Source organism: Lactuca saligna, chromosome 3 (assembly GCF_052625555.1).
Source record: "Lactuca saligna cultivar CGN05327 chromosome 3, ASM5262555v1, whole genome shotgun sequence".
NCBI classification, from domain to species: Eukaryota; Viridiplantae; Streptophyta; class Magnoliopsida; order Asterales; family Asteraceae; genus Lactuca; species Lactuca saligna.
The window spans coordinates 136,975,822-136,995,185 of NC_136419.1; the positions used below are offsets into that span (position 1 = coordinate 136,975,822).

Consider the following 19,364-nt stretch of genomic DNA (forward strand, 5'->3'; position numbering starts at 1 on the left):
TAACCTTTTGCATTAGGATAAACTTGACATCGCGACTGCCGAATAATATTAACCTTGAACGTCCATAGATGTGCTTTCTCCTCTATAGCTAACAGCACGGTGTAGGAATGGTTTGTCCCGTAAAGGTGCCCGTAGTATAAGTATTAACCGTAGGCATCCATAGATGTTCATTACCTCTGTTGCTAACAGGTGGGTGCCGGAATGGTTAGTCCCGTATAGTATCCTTTTTTACTAGGATAGACAGAACTAATCTACACATATAGTATGTAATAGTATCTCATCATATAGTATCTAGGTACAAGTATCCATGTAAGTGTATCCATGTCTGAGGATCCAGGTAAGTGTATCTCTTCATATAGCATTTAGTATAAACTCATGAATGAACTGACTCTGGTATAATTCCTTTGTAATAGTAATAATGTTTCTTATCCCCAAAACTATCCTTATGATAGTTTACTGGAATGTATTTGATGTCCAAGAAGGTTTATACACCCTTGCTACTCAAGAGTGTGGGAACTGAATGAAGAGTGAAATCTATCATATCAATACATATATACATATATATATATATATATATATATATATATATATATATATATATATATATATATATATATATATATATATATATATGAACATAAGTGTATAGATATAGTTTTGATCAAGAAGATGAAAGAGGTTTTGTAAAAAATTTAAGAGTTTTAAACAATAAATAACAATGACTTGATGTCATTTTATAGAACATTTCAAAAGTAATTCATTTGATAATAAAATATTTTAAGACAGAAAACGTTTTCATGTATCACATTTTGAAGTATGTGAAATCAGTTGGTTGAAAACATAGTTATAAATCATACTCGATTGAATCTATAACATGATGTTTTCTACTTGCATCCCCCCCCCCATTAAAGCATTTAAAATTATTTAAAACATTGATTAAGGGGTATGAACTCACCTGTAGATGGTGGTTTGGATGAACTGAATGATGTAGGATTGCTAAGTGTCAAGTGAAGACTTGTACAAACTCAAAGATCCTAGTTAACATATAATCACACATATATGTATCCAATTAGTCTTTAAACTACTAATTGACAATGATAAGACATCCTAGTACATGCTAAACAACTTATATAAGTGTTATAAATCATAAGGATTGCATCCAAGTTGTTGTAGGACAAAGTTATTGGGAGGATTCCAAAGGACCCCTTTCTTGAGTTTACTCCCCAAGGACCATAACCCATTGAGTTTAAGGTCGTAAACCCTTGATTTTACAGCCGTAATCTCCTAATCTTTTAATCATTTGATGGTTTGAAGCCTTACATGTCCCTTAGAAGTTAGAAGAATTTCTTTTTGACGGTTTAGTCCTTGGAAGAGATTATGACACCATTTCTCTCCTTTGAGGAGTTCACGGCCCTAAGACCAATTCCCTTTGTGTTTGCGGCCGTAATCTCATATGGACCATGGTATTTTTGTGCTTTCAAGTCCCATACACATTAAGGTATGAGTCCAGACTAGTTTCACAAGGAAAGGAAGGGACTAGGGCACACTTTTGGCCCTAAAGAAGGGTTTACGGTCCAAGGTGTTCTTGGGCCGTAAACTCTTTGATCTTGCTGATTCCTTGTGATTTCTTGATGTATAGACATATAACAAGCCCTATTATACTCTAATATAGAATCACTTACGATTTGGGATGAAAGACTGAAGATCCTTGAGTGAGAATCGGGTTTTTCTCTAGTTGAAAATGGAACAAATGACTAAAAATGGCTAAGGGCCATATATATACCCCTTGGGGTTTACGACCGCAAACTCCATGTTTGGGTCGTAAACTCTAATTTCTTGGAGTATGAAATGTTATTGTTGCACAATAAACCCTAGGGCATCCCCTCTCCTGGCATCTCCTAAAGTGGTAATCAGAGAATACTCAAACTTATCCCAAATAGTCTAAAAATTAACAGTAATAGTTCTGACTTCTATTGACTTGATATGTTGTACATAATGGAAATTTCGGGTTGTCACAGTTACTTCATTTCATCGTGTTGCATTCGAGCCAAGAACTCCCTCAAGAGGAGTTTACGGCCACATACATGAGTTTACAGCTGTAAACTCAAGGTGGTCATGAACTCATGCCCATATGAGTGATATTCTTTCACTTTTCTTCATTTCTCACCCTTCCAATTCAAGAACACTCACTTCTCTCTCAAGTATCATCAAGAACATTTCCATTTCTCTTCAGTTTTGTAAGTGATTACTCCATTTAATAGTTGTTATCCTTCTTGATCTTATATACCCCTTTGATTTCATCCATGAAATTCATCTTTTTGGGTTAGATCCTCAAGATCTTCATCCTTCACCAAGAACATACACTTGTTCTTGGTGGCCATGAACCCCCTTCAAGCTTCCAAATTGTTAGTATCCTTTCCATATACTTGCTATTCATTAGAAGCTTTTGATTATCATCCTAAAAACAACCATTTTAGAAAGACATCAACAATTTACAACCGTAAATCCTTGCATGGTTGTAAACCCTTGTGTGGCCATGAACTTCTTCAAGTCTTGGCCGTAAACTACTTGCCTTTTCATGTGTTGGCCGTAAACTCCCATGGCTGTAAACACCCTTAGCCGTAAAGATATTGGTCGTAAACACCCTTGTGTGGCCGTAAACCCCCTTTAGTAGAATCATATGTGATTTAACCACTTCATTCTAAGTGTATCCTAGTCCCTAAGGTGGTTCTACATCATGATTTGTTGTTATATACACTAATTATATACATATATGTGTCGTTATATGCTTATTAGGATCCATTTGTGCTGGAGACTTCACTTGACACTTAGCATCCTATACCGATCTTACATTAGAATCACTCACTATAGGTGAGTTCATACCCCTAACTTACCTTTTAAATGATTTTAAATGCTTTTATAGGGGGATACAATCCAAGGACTAAACCGTCAAGAAGAAATACTTCTAAGGGACATGTAAGGCTTCAAATCATCTAATGATTAAAAGATTAGGAGATTACAGCTGTAAACTCAAGGGTTTACGACCGTAAACTCAATGGTAATTACAGTAAGACTAAATATCCCTATGGTATTTCTTTGTGGTTGTGTTGGTAAGTTTTTAGACTTGTTGCCATATCACAACCATTCTTGGGCATGTGCTAATCACTCCTCGGACCAGCATAGTTGATCAGGCTATGCCACTCCCAAGACTGACCATATGTCCCCAAGCTTACTTGTGATATTTAGCAATCGTAATACTTTTGTTCTTGTCATTGTGACACTGATTTTAGTATGAATGCAGGCATGTATACTTACTTAAATAGATGGATGTATTATACATTAGAACTTTGTTATCAAACAACTATTTCAAAACATTTTATCATACTCTTTTATATGCTAAACTCTTTATCAAACTCTTTTAAGCTTATATATTGTCAAAATCATGTCTATATAGATATAGTTATATAAATAAGGTTGAAAGGACTTAGGACTAATAACTCGCATTATTTCATGTTCCTTGTTTGGTTGTCGACTTAGGGTATCGGTTGTTCGTCCGAATTTCGTTTGGATCTTAGTTATATATTATGTATATATGTATAGATATTAAAGTTCTTACATCAGTTCAATACCTTTGGGTAGCAAAGGTATACAAACATACTCAGTCATTCAAACAATATTACTAGTAAACTATAATAGGTATAGTTTAGGAGACTAATACTCACTATTTATAGTATAATGAAACATACAAGAGTCAGTTCATACATGAGTCAGTTCAAACATACTATAACAAGAAACAGAAAGAACATACTATAACGAGAAACAAAAAGAACATACTATAATGAGAAACAGGGAGGAACATACTTACAAAGAGAACATACAATACACTAGAACATATAGAGCATACTATACAAATAGAAGAATACTATAACTTTAATGTGAGCCACTACTTCATGGCATGGCAATATACTGTCGTGTCACGTTTTGTAACCAGAGTCTCCTGGAGGGAGAGCGAGAATTTGTGTATAGATCTATACTGGATTGACCATCCTACATCTTGTTGCTAGCTACAGTGGGACCTGCAGGTCTACGGGTGACAAATGTCATACCATTTCGACATCTTCGAGTGTCATGTTTTACTAGTCGATCAAGCATGGTTACAATCATATCACATTTTACCTTAATTAACAGTTGGTTTAAGGTAGTTAGAACAACAGTAGTTACTATATAAAATACTACGGTACATCATTATTTTTCCCATTGCATTCACATTGTGATCTTCTCACATAAACGGTAATGTAAACTATATTTTGGTAATAATAGTAATACTTGGGAAAAACACTCACTTTTATAAACAAACAACATTCAGAACATTCTGGTCTTGGTAGAAGGCTACATTTCAAGTAGAAAATATAGGATTTTCTAGGAGATACAAACATTTACTACAAACACTTACAAACATTTACATCAAACATTTACAAACACTTTCATCAAATTTATACAACATTTGACACTAGATACTTATGAACTCAACAGCTTAAATGATGATCCTCACCTTCAAAATAACTTGTATTCTCAGGTCACCAGTAGATAGGTAAAGCTGACAGGTTTTGAGAAGACGGAACACTTTCAGACTCATCATTTATTTTGATATATATATATATATATATATATATATATATATATATATATATATATATATATATATTGTTGTCTTGCATATACATTCAGAAAACACATGTACAAATTATATTATTAATGTAATGGATAATGTTGTTGTTTGTTTTACTATTATGCATTGTTATGATATCTTACATGACGTCCTCCACCCCCGAATGTTTCTGCTAATTCGGTTTGCGGGTGTGAGAATTATCGAGAACATACTCTTTGTTCTCATATCACAACGTGAATCTCAAATTCTTGATCCAATCAAGATAGTTAGATCCATCCTTATTGAGTCTTTCCCTATTTAGAACTGATAGTAGAGAGAAGCTTGAGTTTTGTGTTAGAGGAGGAGGATTGTGGTTGTTGTTGACTACGATCGACATCTACAAAAGATAAGTTTCCAATTAGTTTGATATATAAAACCCTTAATAAATAATTACCCTAAAAATTATTAAATTAAGTATAGGATCCATATTAGGCTTCATGATGTGTAAAGAGATGTCGTAAACGCACCACAAACTTGTTTAGGTAGATAAAACTCTTTGTCAATTTCGATAACTACGAAATTCCTAGATCTTTCAGATTAATTGACTATCAATGTCATGTTAATCTCAAATTAAGTTCATCTCAAATTAAATGATAGAAATGCAACGGATCACTGAACAAATGTTTAATCACCGATACAAAATTGTATGATCCCTGACTCAAGTTACGCTTGAGATTTGTGAGTTCCATATCATTCTCCACCTATACTCTCAAATTGACATGTCGGTTAACCAAGTGAGCTCCATCAACAAGTTATCAACAAACATACTGTTGGCCAATTTCGGGGTGCCCGACCTACCCATGTCAAGCAGTTCTAGGGTGTTGACCTACCCTGCCAGGCGATTCTGGGGTGCCCGACCTACCCATGTCAAGCAGTTCTGGGGTGCTAACCTACCCATGTCAAGCAGTTCTGGGGTGCAAACCTATCCTCCGGTTTATTCCAATAGGATCCAGGGACTATTTCACCCACACTAATACCACACAAAACATAGCATAAACTTATCATCATGCATATCTGGGGTGCCCGACCTACCCTTCGGTCCTAAAATCCGAACATGGGGACTATTCCCCTCCTACTACCACTATCACATATAACGTATCATGTTGGCACATAAACATATCTGGTAGTAGCAAACCAAACATTTATCACAAAGAAAATCGTCTCAACTATAGTCAACTACTAGTGGGTCGGCATTGGTACCTTTGACCCACTTCTACTAGAAGGTAACTCACCTCGATGTCGTAAAGTGTTTGAACTATCCTTACTACCGGAATCAACCCCTCTCAAATCCTACACACAACAGTCTTTCTTAATAGCTATTTCCTGGTCAGATCAGGTCAAATTCAAAGTCAAGGTCAACACCTTGGTCAGAGTCAACGTTAGGTCAAAGTCAACATCCAGTTTACCCAACTCGCCGAGTTGGCCCCACAACTCGTTGAGTCCCAAAATCATGAAAACGCCAACACTTCGGCCCTACTCGCGGAGCCTAACAACAGCTCGCCGAGTCCTGGTCCTCTTTTAAACCAAGGCGGGACCTTCTACAACTGACTCACCGAGTTCACCCACGAACTCGTTGAGTTCCTCTTCATCCGAGTTAAGGTGTTTAGTCCATGACTCGTCGAGTTCATCCTTGAACTTGTCGAGTTCATCTTCATATGGTTAGGATATTGCCTTGGACTCGCCGAGTTTATTCTTGAACTCGTCGAGTACGTTGATCTTCAGATTCATTACGAACCCAAATGGCGATTCTTCTCCCAACTAAACACACCACTCGATATCAGAAGGGGTTTGGGGAAAATACAACCTGAATCGTCGAGTCCCTCTATGTCCAAAATTATTTAGTCGATTTCAGTTGGTCTTAATGCATCCAAAACACAGATATGACTTCCTAGGGTTCATTTTTCATGTAAAGTTATGAACTTGACGTTTATGCATGGGGCTTTTGGCTCAAAAGGCTCTACAATGAGGTTTATATGATGCATGGGACTCCCATGGCCATAAAGTTGGCACCTTTATGCCATGGGAACCCCCAATGGTTCCAGATCCAAAGTCCTTCCCCTTTAGAATAACAAAACCCCGAAGTTGACTCTTCTAAAGCTTAGAAAAGGTAAAAATGAACCCTAACTAGAGATCTAAAAGATAGATGGTAAAGTTTGAAGCTTTTTATCTTGAATGAACTGGAAATGAAGCAAAACCTCTGGATCTCCTTGCTTCTTCTGGAACCCCCAAGATTCTACCTCCTTCTTCAAGCTTAAAACAACCAAAAACACACAAAAATGGATCAAGGACACTCCAAATGCATTAAGGTTTCAAGTTAGGGATTTTTGGACTGGGAGGTACGATGGAGGCTAGGATGGGACAAGATACGACATTTAAATAGGGTACAAACTCTAAATATTAGGATTTCATCCAGACAGTCCTACTCGCCGAGTCGGGCTCTTCGACTCGTCGAGTAGGTTACTTAAAACCCGCATCCAAAGTCTAGTTTACTCAACGAGATGGGCCTCCAACTCATCGAGTCAAGTGTAAAAACATACAATTATTAAAATTTAAATATGCATCGGGAACCGAGTGTTACATGTACCCTATTTAAAGGACCTTAAGCCCTACATTCTACCTCCCACATTACCTTACCACCCTGAGAGAAACCCTAAACGAGTTTATATCATCTGTGAGAGAGAAAGAGGCTAAAAGTGTGTGATTTGGTTCATTTGAAGGATATTGAGGAGTAAAAGGCTTATAACGAGAATGAGTCTGTGGATCCAACATTCATTCAGTGTTAACAACCATTTGGAGGTAAAAAGGTGCTATCTAGATCACTTGTTTGTTAGATCTTTCCAACAGAGAGTTTACGACCATTTCTACCTTCTTTTGAGTCATTGAGTCGTTTGAGCATGCTTTGAAGATGAGACTTCAGATTTGGGCAATACTAGGTCCCTTTGGCCTAAAGATTCAAGCTTTATCAAGCTTTGGCCAACTTCTATGCCTTAAACCCTTATGGAGCTTGTTTTTGGCAATTTTAGCCCTAGATAACATGCATGGATGTAAAGCTTATAGCTTTATGTAATAATTCAACCTTAGAATGCTAGAATTAGAGTTTGGGGACCTTAGTCTTGCTTAAAAACATCTGAATGAGAGAATGGCTTGAGGGAACTCAACGAGTTGGTGAGCTAACTCAATGAGTTAGTTAGGGTTTTCCCCGACAGTCTGGACGCATTACAAACTCGTCGAGTTGGTGAGACAACTCGGCGAGTTGAGTGGGATTTTTCTTGATTTTTTTTAGAAAAATGAAGGAGCTCGACGAGTCTCATAGATGCACTCGATGAGTTGGGTCAACATGGACTGTTGACTTGAGCGTTGACTTCCGTTGACTTTTAGGATTTGGTAAAGTTGTGGAATTTGGAGACCATGGAGGGGTAGTAAAATGGTCTTTCACCCTTTCTGAGAGTTAGTAAAGGGGGTTAGCTTAACATCTTTGGAGTTGTTGTTATAAATTGTTAATTAGAGATGTTTATGATATGTAGGCGGAGTCTAGACCAATCGTTAAGTACGAGACCTAGTTGCTTACTTACGAGGTGAGTCTTCTCACTATACTTACCTGAGCGGTAATACTATGTAACCGGAGGGTCTTATCTGAGTTATTGACCGGAGGATCTTATCTGAGTTATTGACCGAAGGGTCTTATGTGCTTATACTGAGTTGTGTGATATTATGCATTTGGTCTTTGTGATTTATGTCGTATATTATTCCGTGCCTCAATGAGTTAGGACCGGAGGTTCCAAACCGAGTTGTGAGACCGGAGCGTCTTCAATGAGATACCAGACTGGAGGGTCCAACCCGATTTGTGAGACCGGAGGGTCTTCACTGAGACACATAACCGGAGGGTCCTCATCGAGTATAGCCATAAGAGGCTAATTATTTGTGTGTGGTATTTTGAGGAACTCACTAAGTTTCGTGTTTACAGTGATATGTGAAATGTGTTTCAGGTACCTCTCAGGATCGCGGGAAGGTGCCAACATGATTGTACATACCAGCTAGAGATTATGTTTTGAGGATTTCTGGGATATTGTTAAATATTTTATTGTCTTGTGTTTTAAACAATTTATAAACTTTGGTTTGAGAAATCTGAAACTGTGTTTTGTGTGGTTTTTAAAATAAAATTTTTATTTGAAAATTTTCGAGTGTTTCACCATTCTATTACTTCATTCACCAATTAATAACATATTATCTAGAATCTATACACATTTAACAAAGACATACTGTTAAGAGCTCACAAATATAATCCACAACTTTATCCAATCTCAAAGCAAGAAGTTTGTAAACTATCTTTTATTGTACCCTAATTAGAGAGATATGTCCAAAATCTTTAAAGTTGACTGAATTGGGTACTTCCGAGATTAGATTTATAAAAGAAGAGTTACAACCAATTAGGATCTTATTAGTTTTAAAAAAGTTGCTCAAAAAAAGCAAAAACATCCAATTTTAAGTAACCCTAATACCTTTTTACAAAGACAAAAAAATATAGCCATCATGTCCTAGAGCCTTTTCACTACCACACTCCGATACTACATGCCTAATTTCTTTCCATCGTGACATGTTGTTCGTTATTACCATTTTGAATCAAGTTGAAGGAATTAAATGGTCACTTTGAGTACATATTTAGATTCCATGAAACTCATCAATTTTATCTTCGTAAAATTTCCAAGATTCATCTTTTATTCCCTACAAATTTTTAATCCACTCATCATCCATCTAAACACCATTAATACACATTTCCCCTCCTTTTCTTTTTGAAATTCCATGATAGTACTTGGAGTTTTCATCACATTTTATAACCTAGTTATTCTTGCTTTCCAAGCCACATTTAACAACTCTACTTATCAATCTCTCACAACCTTATAGTAAGATTGACTCTTTCATCAGTAAGCTACTCAGATCATGTCCCCTCATGAATAAGTTTAACAATCTCACATAATCTATCATAAATTACCAGCTTATCCATTTTTTATCTTCTGATATAATTAACATTCAGATTTTTAATCTTCACTTTTAAAGCCTTCAAGTTGTTTTTTAAAAGCAATAAACCTATTTTTAACAAATATGTATTCCTATAATCATCATAATCAATATACCAAAATGAGAATCACCAAAGACACTAATCATACGCAAATCTCTATGTTTCAAAACTACCAAGCAACAAATAGATTGTAACACCGAAAATTTTCAAAACTAAAATTTCATTTCAAATTCTCTTTGATCTTAAAACTCTTTCTGTAAAAATCTCATTTTTGTTTAAATTACAAAAACATAACTCCATAATCAAATAAATAGTAATCCAGGATCCTCTAAAACATAACTCTTTCTCTGGTGTGTACAATCGAGCCGATGCCATCCCGGCATCCCGTGATCCTCAGAAAACCTGAAACACAAAGCACAAAACACTGTAAGCACGAAGCTTAGTGAGTTCCCCAAAATACCACACATAACACATACTAGCCACTCGAGACTATAACTCTGTGGGCCCTTGGGCCCTAACTCTGTGGACCCTCTTGTCCTAGCTGTGTGAACCTTCCGGTTCTAACTCTGATATACTCTGATATACATACGGCATAAATCACATAGAAATAATGCAGTGCAACACATCACATAAATAGCATACAATAACTCTATCACATAACTCTAATTTCACTCAAGGTAAAGTATAGTGAGAAGACTCACCTGAAAGCAGAAAGCAGTTATCTTTACACTTGAATCTTGAACTCGCCACCGCCTAGCACATAAGGCAAATATCCCTAATTAAACCGATAATTTCTCTTTCCCTCTCTAATCGGGTAGTGGGTAAAAGACCATTTTACCCCTCTATGATCTCCATTACTTATGTTGACCAAAACCCCAAAGTCAACAGAAGTCAACTCAAGTCAACGGTCAACTCTAACCAGACTCGTTGAGTGCACAAGAGTGACTCGACGAGTCAATGCGTGTCTTCTGACTCCTACAAGGCCTCACTCGACTCGTCGAGTGAACCTTCCACTCGACGAGTTTCCACTAGATTCGAATCGCGGGGCAACCCGACTCGACTCGTCTAGTCTTCCCATGGACTCGGCGAGTTTCCTCCATGACTATGCAACCCACAATTAGCCATAGATGGAGAAATAACCCTTAAAATGATCACCTAAGCTCCAAACTCATAAAGGACTGCATAAAGCTAGGGAATAGGGACTCTCTGGACCTCTCAAGGTCCAGATCTGAAGATATACACACAAGGGGACATCACATACTCAAGATCTCTTACCAAAAGAAGAGAAGAAGCCCTAGATTCATGAAATCTATCACACAAATGAAGATGAACATGAATCCTTACCTCTCACAGCAGCTTTGAACGAAATGATGGAAGATTTGAGTCCCACAAAACAGCTTAACACGAAATCCATCCTTCCCCTTGCTAGAACACACCAAAATATGATGAATTGGCCCTCCTCTTGCACCACAAGCTTTCTCTCTAGGGTTTCTCAGGGTGTAGTGGCCACAAATGAAGGCCATAAGGAAGTTTAAATAAGTCCCAAACCCGAGAAATTAGGGTTTCTCTGCCCAGCACCTACTCAGCGAGTCCCTCCTCTGACTCGTCGAGTCCACTCATTAAATCCACGAGAAAAACCTATCTCGACTCGGCGAGTTGGATCCTCAACTCGTCGAGTCTCTCCTTTAATCAAAAGATTAAACTACACAATAATAACCCTGAAAATCCGGATGTTACATAGATTCCCATGATACTTACAAAAGAAAACTATTAACCATCTCTACTAATGTGAAGTTTCATTCTTAACACAACATGCCCTTAATAGAACTATAAAATACTATTAATGCTAAATCCACCAAGAAAAGATGTAAATTTTTAATGAAGACTAAAATAATGACATATGATCCAAGTTTAACCCAATAACTCACATTCATTACAACCTTAATAACTCACATTCATTACAACAATAATGTTATATAGGTTCCCACATAAAAACATGTGCATAACATACATTCAAACCTCAAATCTAAAAATACATACCTTTAGGACATCAACATAGACCGTTTAATCTTACTTAGAAGAAAAAATGATTTTTTTGTGTCTAAATTCACCATGCTTTCTGATAAAATCAATATTCCAAACGTTTTCTTCTTCGATGCCATGAAACCTATCATTAAAAAGATTTCAAAACCACATCAAAAAGTTTACAATATGAAACCTCTAATGGTTCAAACCTATTTGAATTATCCTTCTCGGAGGTCATCACAAATACATTTCATAAGGTTTCTCAAATCAATCTCAAAGTAGGTGACCTATGATCTAGCACAAACACCAATTATCTCTAAATAAGTCAACAAGATAATAAACATTTTTAAACAAACGGTAAAGTGTACTATTTGGACGGACCACGTTGAGCCGTCTCGAGCCATCGCATATGGGTAAATCGTAAAATACTAACAATATTTTGAAAGCGTCAAATTTTGAACCTCATACATTAATGCTTATGGACATTCAAAATAAAACCACGTAAAACATTAACTTTAATGATTCTCCAAGTATTAGACTGAAGCATTAACAGTTTTACCATTAAGGCTTCATATCATGAGTCAAACACGACTCCCATAAAACACTCATATATCACTTAAAATAACATTAATTGAAACCTAAAGTGAAATGCTTGTCGAAACTTAATAAGAACCAATGATAAAAAATAAGGTAAATTGTACTTTTTGGACGATTCATCTGTCTCATAACCCATGTAAATCATAAAACACTAAAAATATTTTATACGTATAAATCATACAACACTAAATATATTTTACATGTGTAATGAATTTTGACCCTTATTTATAAAATTTCTTACCACAATTACATATTCAACATACCTGATCAAATTCTGAAACAATTTTATAAAAGCAATTGTAATAAAATGAAAAAAAAAAATAACACTATAATATATTACTATTCATCAATTAAATTTTTTTGGGTTTTTAACATCAAAGAGAATAAATAAAATTGGGAATCTACAAAAATGATAATGATAGAAAAGTTGAGATCTTTTGTTTGAGAAAATCAATTCTAATGAAATTAAATTATATCCTAATTTTTAACGTAACTCCTCCATAGAAAGAAATTGAATTTCAATATCACTAGATTCTGATCAACCAAGATGGCCCGGCACTTGGAGAATAGAAACCCTTTTCAGAACAATTTTATTCATTTGTAATAATAATTTCCTTTTCCTTTTTCTAAATTCTTAGCGAACCATACAGATAGAACCAGAGATCGCTTTCCTATAAGTTATATAAGCCCATTTTCTCTCTCATCTTCTTCTTCTTCTTCCTCTTCCCTTCTCTCTCCCCAATTGAGATCGTTTTCAAATTTGTATCAGTGATCCAGTATTTATCTTCTTATGCCCTTCTATCTTGATTTACACCGGGTTTCAAGAAAAACCTCATGTAAGTATGCTATCTTTCCCTTTTTCTTTTTCTAATTTATCCTGCTTTTCATGGATTCTGTACCAGAAATCATGTAATTTGGGTGTTTTTGTCTTCATATGTTTGCCTTTTCTTTTACATGTGTTAATCGTAGAAGATTCGTGTTCAAGAATGCTATGTGGGTCTTGTAGATCATACCTCAGATCTTGTTATGCTTTGATTTAAATGAGAGTCTTTAATCAACTAATGATGTGCAACGAAAGAAACCCTTTTCATGAACATGTGCTATTTCAAGTAATTCTAATTAAAAATCAAAATTTGACCCTTCTACTTAAAAAAAACTATACACTTGTGTTCTTCGTGTTCTTGATAACTTGTTGTGTTTTGAACTTTTGATCTAAATGAGAGTATTTAGTCAACTATGAGGATGAACGAAAGAAACCCTTTTCATCTCCTTGCGCTATTTCTACTCATTCTGATTAAAAATCAAAACTTGATCCTTCTTCAAAAGAAAAACTGTAATTGTGCTATTGATAAACAAAATCTGTGTATAGTCTCTATTCAACATTGTTCGGTTGTTTTCCTCCTTTTAATTTTCAATTTCTTTTAATTGCTTGCAGAAGAAGTCAAGTTTGAAGTTCCCGTTGATTTAAGCGTAAGTTATAACTACGATTTGCCTTGGTTTTCCGGAAAATTGAAGTAATTCAAAGGCGCGTTCATGAAATTGGCTTCTTGTGGGATTTCTTGATGTTAATCCCACATTTTGTTACTAATTAGAACCATTCGACTCCAAAACTGATTAGGGTTTTGCTAATTTGGTATTAGGCTAGCAAGAAAACTTCACTTTCTTGCCTAAGTTATGATCAATAAGATCTTTAATCGGCTTCCAAGAAAGCCTAAATCTCACGATAATCGAGATCAAGGAAACCCTAATTCCTCCTCAAACACATCCACAAGTTCAAGATCCAACAACGATTCAAACCCAAACCCTAATCGATTCGCCAATTCAAATCCCACACCCCAAAAACTCACAAACAACAACAAGCTTCTCCAACCTCAAACATCAAAACTAAACGGATCTTCATCTTCATCTTCATACGAAGCCTTACCTTCTTTCAAAGATGTCCCAAACTCCGAAAAACAAAACCTCTTCATCCGAAAGCTAAAACTTTGTTGTGTTGTATTCGATTTCACCGACCCCACAAAAACCCTAAAAGAAAAAGAAATCAAAAGACAAACGTTAGTAGAACTCGTAGACTATGTCTCATCCGCAAGTGGAAAGTTCCCCGAAACCATCATGCAAGAAATCGTGAACATGGTATCCCTAAACATCTTTAGAAGACTCACCCCTCAACCACGTGACAACAAAATTCTCGAAACATTTGATGGAGAAGAAGAAGAGCCTTCAATGGATCCCTCATGGCCTCATTTACAACTAATCTATGAATTCATCCTAAGATTTGTCGCATCACCCGAAACCGATCCAAAACTAGCCAAACGTTACATTGATCAACCCTTCGTTCTAAAATGGTTAGATTTATTCGATTCAGAAGATCCACGCGAACGCGAATACCTAAAATTTGTTCTTCATAGAATGTATGGAAAGTTCATGGTTCATCGCCCTTTTATCCGAAAATCAATCAACAACATATTCTTTCGATTCGTGTTTGAAACCGAAAAGCATAATGGAATTGCCGAATTGTTGGAGATTTTAGGGAGTATAATTAATGGATTTGCATTGCCATTAAAGGAAGAACATAAGTTGTTTTTAGTACGTGCTTTGATACCACTTCACAAACCGAAATGTATACCGATGTATCACCAACAAATATCGTATTGTATTACACAATTTGTTGAAAAAGATTGTAAGCTTGCGGATACGGTTATTAGGGGTTTGTTGAAGTATTGGCCTATTACTAATAGTTCAAAAGAAGTCATGTTTTTGAGTGAACTTGAAGAGGTTTTGGAAGCTACTCAGCCTCCTGAGTTTCAAAGATGTATGGTGCCTTTGTTTCGACAGATTGCTCGATGTTTAAGCAGTTCACATTTTCAGGTATGATTTTGATTTTTATAAAATTGTGACAAGTCTTTTTTTTTTTTTAGTTATTTGAGTTTTGATGTGTGAGAGGTGATACAAAAATGTTTAGTTCTAAATATGAAAAGGTTGCATTTTTTTTGAAGTGTTTAGGTCAAATTACCTATTTGCCCGTGGGATAGTTACATGGAAGTGATTATGTTGATTTTAGTATGCTATTATGGAAAGAGTGTTTTTGAAAATTTTCATGTTTTGATTTATAAGGGTTAATCTTGTAAAAGACTTTATGTTTTGTGTTTCTTTCTGGATTAAACCTCGACTTTATTTTTTGCTTGAAAAAGAGCTTATTTTTCTGAAAAAACCCTCAACTTTGTATTTTTAATTTTCCGAAAAAAATCCTCGACCTTGTAAATGTTTTCAAGTAAATCCTCGGCTTTTTTAATTTTTCCTGAAAAAATCCTCACATTTTACAACTTTTTTTAGAGAAAAATGACTAAAAGGGTCTTTATAATAGGATTAGTATCATAAATTGGCAACAATTTCTTCTAACTTTAAAGTTTGAAATTTTGTTTTTGTTTTAGTCATTCCTTCTGATTTTAACCTATTTCAATCTTTTAAGCTGCTGAGTTGGCTACCACCTGTCGCCTACGTGGCGTATACATGGCACCAAACTTTTGACATGATCAGGTTTTAATTAAACAAAATGACAATGTTCCTCTCTCATTTAACTTCACTATAAAACATAAATGAGAGAGGTGTCTCTCATTTGACTTCAATAATGAAAAGATAAATGAGAGAGGGACATTGTCATTTTCTTTAATTAAAACCTGATCATGTCAAAAGTTTGGTGCCATGTATCCGCCACGCAGGCGACAGGTGGCAGCCAACTCAGCAGCTTAAAAGATTGAAACAGGTTAAAATCAGAAGGAATGACTAAAACAAAAACAAATTTTCAAACTTGTACTTTGGATTTTTTTTTTTTCCTTATTAGGACATATTTATACTTATAAAAATCTTCCGAATTATGTGAAAATATGTTGCTATTTGTTGAATACACAGGTGGCAGAAAGAGCATTATTCCTATGGAACAACGATCATATCGAGACCTTAATCAAACAAAATCGGAAAGTAATCTTGCCAATAATATTTCCAGCTTTAGAAAGAAACACAAAAACTCATTGGAATCAAGCTGTTCAAAGTTTGACTTTGAATGTCAGAAAGATCTTCTTGGATGCTGACTCACAACTCTTTGAAGAATGCTCAAAGAAGTTCAAAGAAGATGAATCAAGAAAGGAAGAAGCCATGGCCAAACGAGAAGCCACCTGGAGCCGCCTCGAAGAAGCCGCAGCCTTCCGCTCCGGTGGCGGCAATGGCGGTGGCGGCAGTGGGCCGGTGGTGATGTCTCAGAAGGTCATTGCAAATCATGTTTCATCATCATCTGGGTAGAAACACATATGAGCTGTTATTGGGTTTTTGTTGCTCGATTAGGAAATGGTGAAGAGATTGGTTGTGGTGGTGGTTTGAATGTGAAGGATTTGTGTATATACGATTTGACACATTTTGGAAATGTTTGTTTTTTTTTAGATGATTTATGAATTGTTATTTCTCATTTTCTTGGACTTTGATCATGTTAGTTTTATATAATTCATGTTTAAGTTGCATATTTGTTTGTCAAATATGGTGCGCTTATGGTGGTGTTGGTTGTACTTTGTGAATTGAAAGTGGTATTATATTTTGATTTTGGTCTTCGTTCTAACTTGGACTTTTGAGGTTCTTTTTCTTATAAGATATGTTAAATATTGTATTTTGATATTAGGCTGAAAAGTATATATTAGGCTAGTGGAGTGGGTTGGCATTTTAAAACAATCAAAAAACACAAAGTAGAAACGACTAAAACATTTTTCATCCATAAATGAATCGATCTATTTATTCACCATGTGTATTCCATTGTCCCGATATGAGACTGTATTATGGTCAATATACAATGCATATGCGTGAGCATTTGGACCGAACCGGACTGGACCGGTTATGGAGAATATTGTGGACCGTGGACCGGACAGGATGAGTTGTGCCCGGGTCAAGGTCTGGGTTTTTTGGTTCTTGGACTCGTTTGAACCGGTACAATTTTAATTGTATGTAATACAAGTTGTTAAAATACGTTTTGGTTTGATAAAACTCGTTAAAACGAATATGTTATTGGATTTAATACAATACAACTTATAAAAATGATTACATTTTTGTTTCATGCATAACAAATCTTCATTGATGTTATAATATTATAACTTTTAAAATTAATTTTCCAAATAAAAACAACTAACATATAAATCAAGTTCACCAAAATCCATTTCAAATGATTTATCTATCAAAGATACATAAAATTCAGAATTATAGTAAAAAATAATAGTTAAAAAGTTGAAATATATCAGCTTTGATATCTCACATTTGAAGGATTGTAACTCATTAAATATATATTACCAAAATTAATAAAATTATAGTCAAAATTCATCTAGAAACTGTAACTAAATGTTGAAAAAAACCTTAGGTCAATCCGACTTAAAACAAATGAGTTATGGTTGTTACAAGTTTTTTATATATTACAAAGTTTGAAAAATCTTGCTGAAAAACTAAAATTTTTCAGCTTTGATAGCTCAACTTTGAAAGACTGTAACTTATTGAATATAATACGAAAACCAACAAAATTATAATAATCTAAATTCATCTACAAACTATAAATTAAACGTTGAAAAAAAACCCCGTGTCAATCCGATTTAAAAAGAATGAGTTATGGTTGTTTAAAAATCTTCACATATTACAAAATTTTAAAAATGTTAGATGAAAAGTTGAAAATTTTCAGTTTTGATAGCTCAACTTTGAAAGACTGTAACTCATATAATATAATACCAAAATCAACAAAATTATAGTCTAAATTCATCTACAAACTGTAAATTAAGTGTTGAAAAAAACCGTGTGTCAATCCGACTTAAAACAAATGAGTTATGGTTGTTTAAAAAAATTCACAGATTACATTTTTTTTTAAGTCGGGTCCAACTGGTTCTAAACCCGATAAAAAACGGACCGGTTTTGATGGATTCTTAGAACCGAGAACCGGCCCGGGGGTCCAAAAAAAGGGTCCGATCCACCGGTCCAAATAGTTACCCCTAACAATGCAAACCAAATTCATTCAACCATTCACACACATTTGTCAGTGACCAATAATGGCCAACTTTTTTGAGGCGAGTTCTTAACTGGTTCCACAAAGAAACGAATTAAGTAGACTATGGAAGAAAATACCAAATTTGCACGAAATGAACGATTACCAATAAAGAGTTGATGATATTTGGTGATTTATTTAGCAACTTGAAACCCTAATGGGAAAATGGTCAAAATGATGCGATCATTTTCAACAAGCCATTAGAAATATTCTGAAAAGAACACAAAGAAGCTTTTAAACGTATTGAGTTTTTGAATGTACTAAAAGATTGCAGAAAATGGAATGATATAAGAACATCCGAAGCTCATATGGGTGGTACTACAAGGTCAAAAATATTTGACTCCGACTACACTACGACAAATGCTCGTGTCGTGATGGACCTCAATAATGAAGATACCGTTGTGATTCTACCACTTTCCCGTCGAATGCGAATCAACAAAGCCAAACATGCAACACCTGTGTTTTTGGGCTTGTCATTAATAGCAATGTAGTAGTCTATGTTAACCTTTGTAACCCATTTTGAAATAATAAGAATGTATTATTTGAGTATTATATGTTTTGTGTTTAGTTGTGCGGCTTAAATGAATTAAGAATAAAAAAATAAGAGTCAAAATAAAATAGTAAATAAAGCCGATATCTTTGGATAATGTTGTAGTAGTTGAAACAAGGTTTCCGAATATATAAAGAATGCCGAAATCCGAGTTATAGCGAAGAAGTTATGACCTGTCAATGTTTCGCGACAGAATCGGCACAACGTCGAATGACGTAAAATACGAATTTAAGATAGAACGATATCTAGCCTTAGTAATATAAATGAAAGTTGAAGAGTTTGTTAAACCGAGAGCATGCATAAAAAGAACGCCCAAATCTGACTTCGTATGAGGAAGTTATGATTTTCTGAAGTTTCAACTTAGCAGTATGCAGCCCGAATACTCGATTTGAGATTGAGCGGTTTT

General features: G+C 35.2%; 1 protein-coding gene across 2 annotated transcripts; it reads left to right on the forward strand.

The window, feature by feature from the left end:
- The first annotated feature begins 12,914 nt into the window (after positions 1–12,914).
- LOC145037283 (serine/threonine protein phosphatase 2A 57 kDa regulatory subunit B' theta isoform-like) lies at positions 12,915–16,858 on the forward strand. 2 transcript variants are annotated; one of them, XM_078985909.1, is made up of 3 exons: positions 12,915–13,187; positions 13,783–15,215; positions 16,257–16,858. In XM_078985909.1, exons 2-3 carry the CDS (start codon positions 14,022–14,024, stop codon positions 16,641–16,643), a joined length of 1,581 nt encoding a protein of 526 aa, XP_078842035.1. In that variant the 5' UTR covers positions 12,915–13,187; positions 13,783–14,021; the 3' UTR covers positions 16,644–16,858. The 2 variants fall into 2 exon arrangements, with proteins under 2 accessions (XP_078842035.1, XP_078842034.1); XM_078985908.1 differs by having other exon boundaries at positions 12,915–13,183.
- The last annotated feature ends 2,506 nt before the right edge of the window (positions 16,859–19,364 follow it).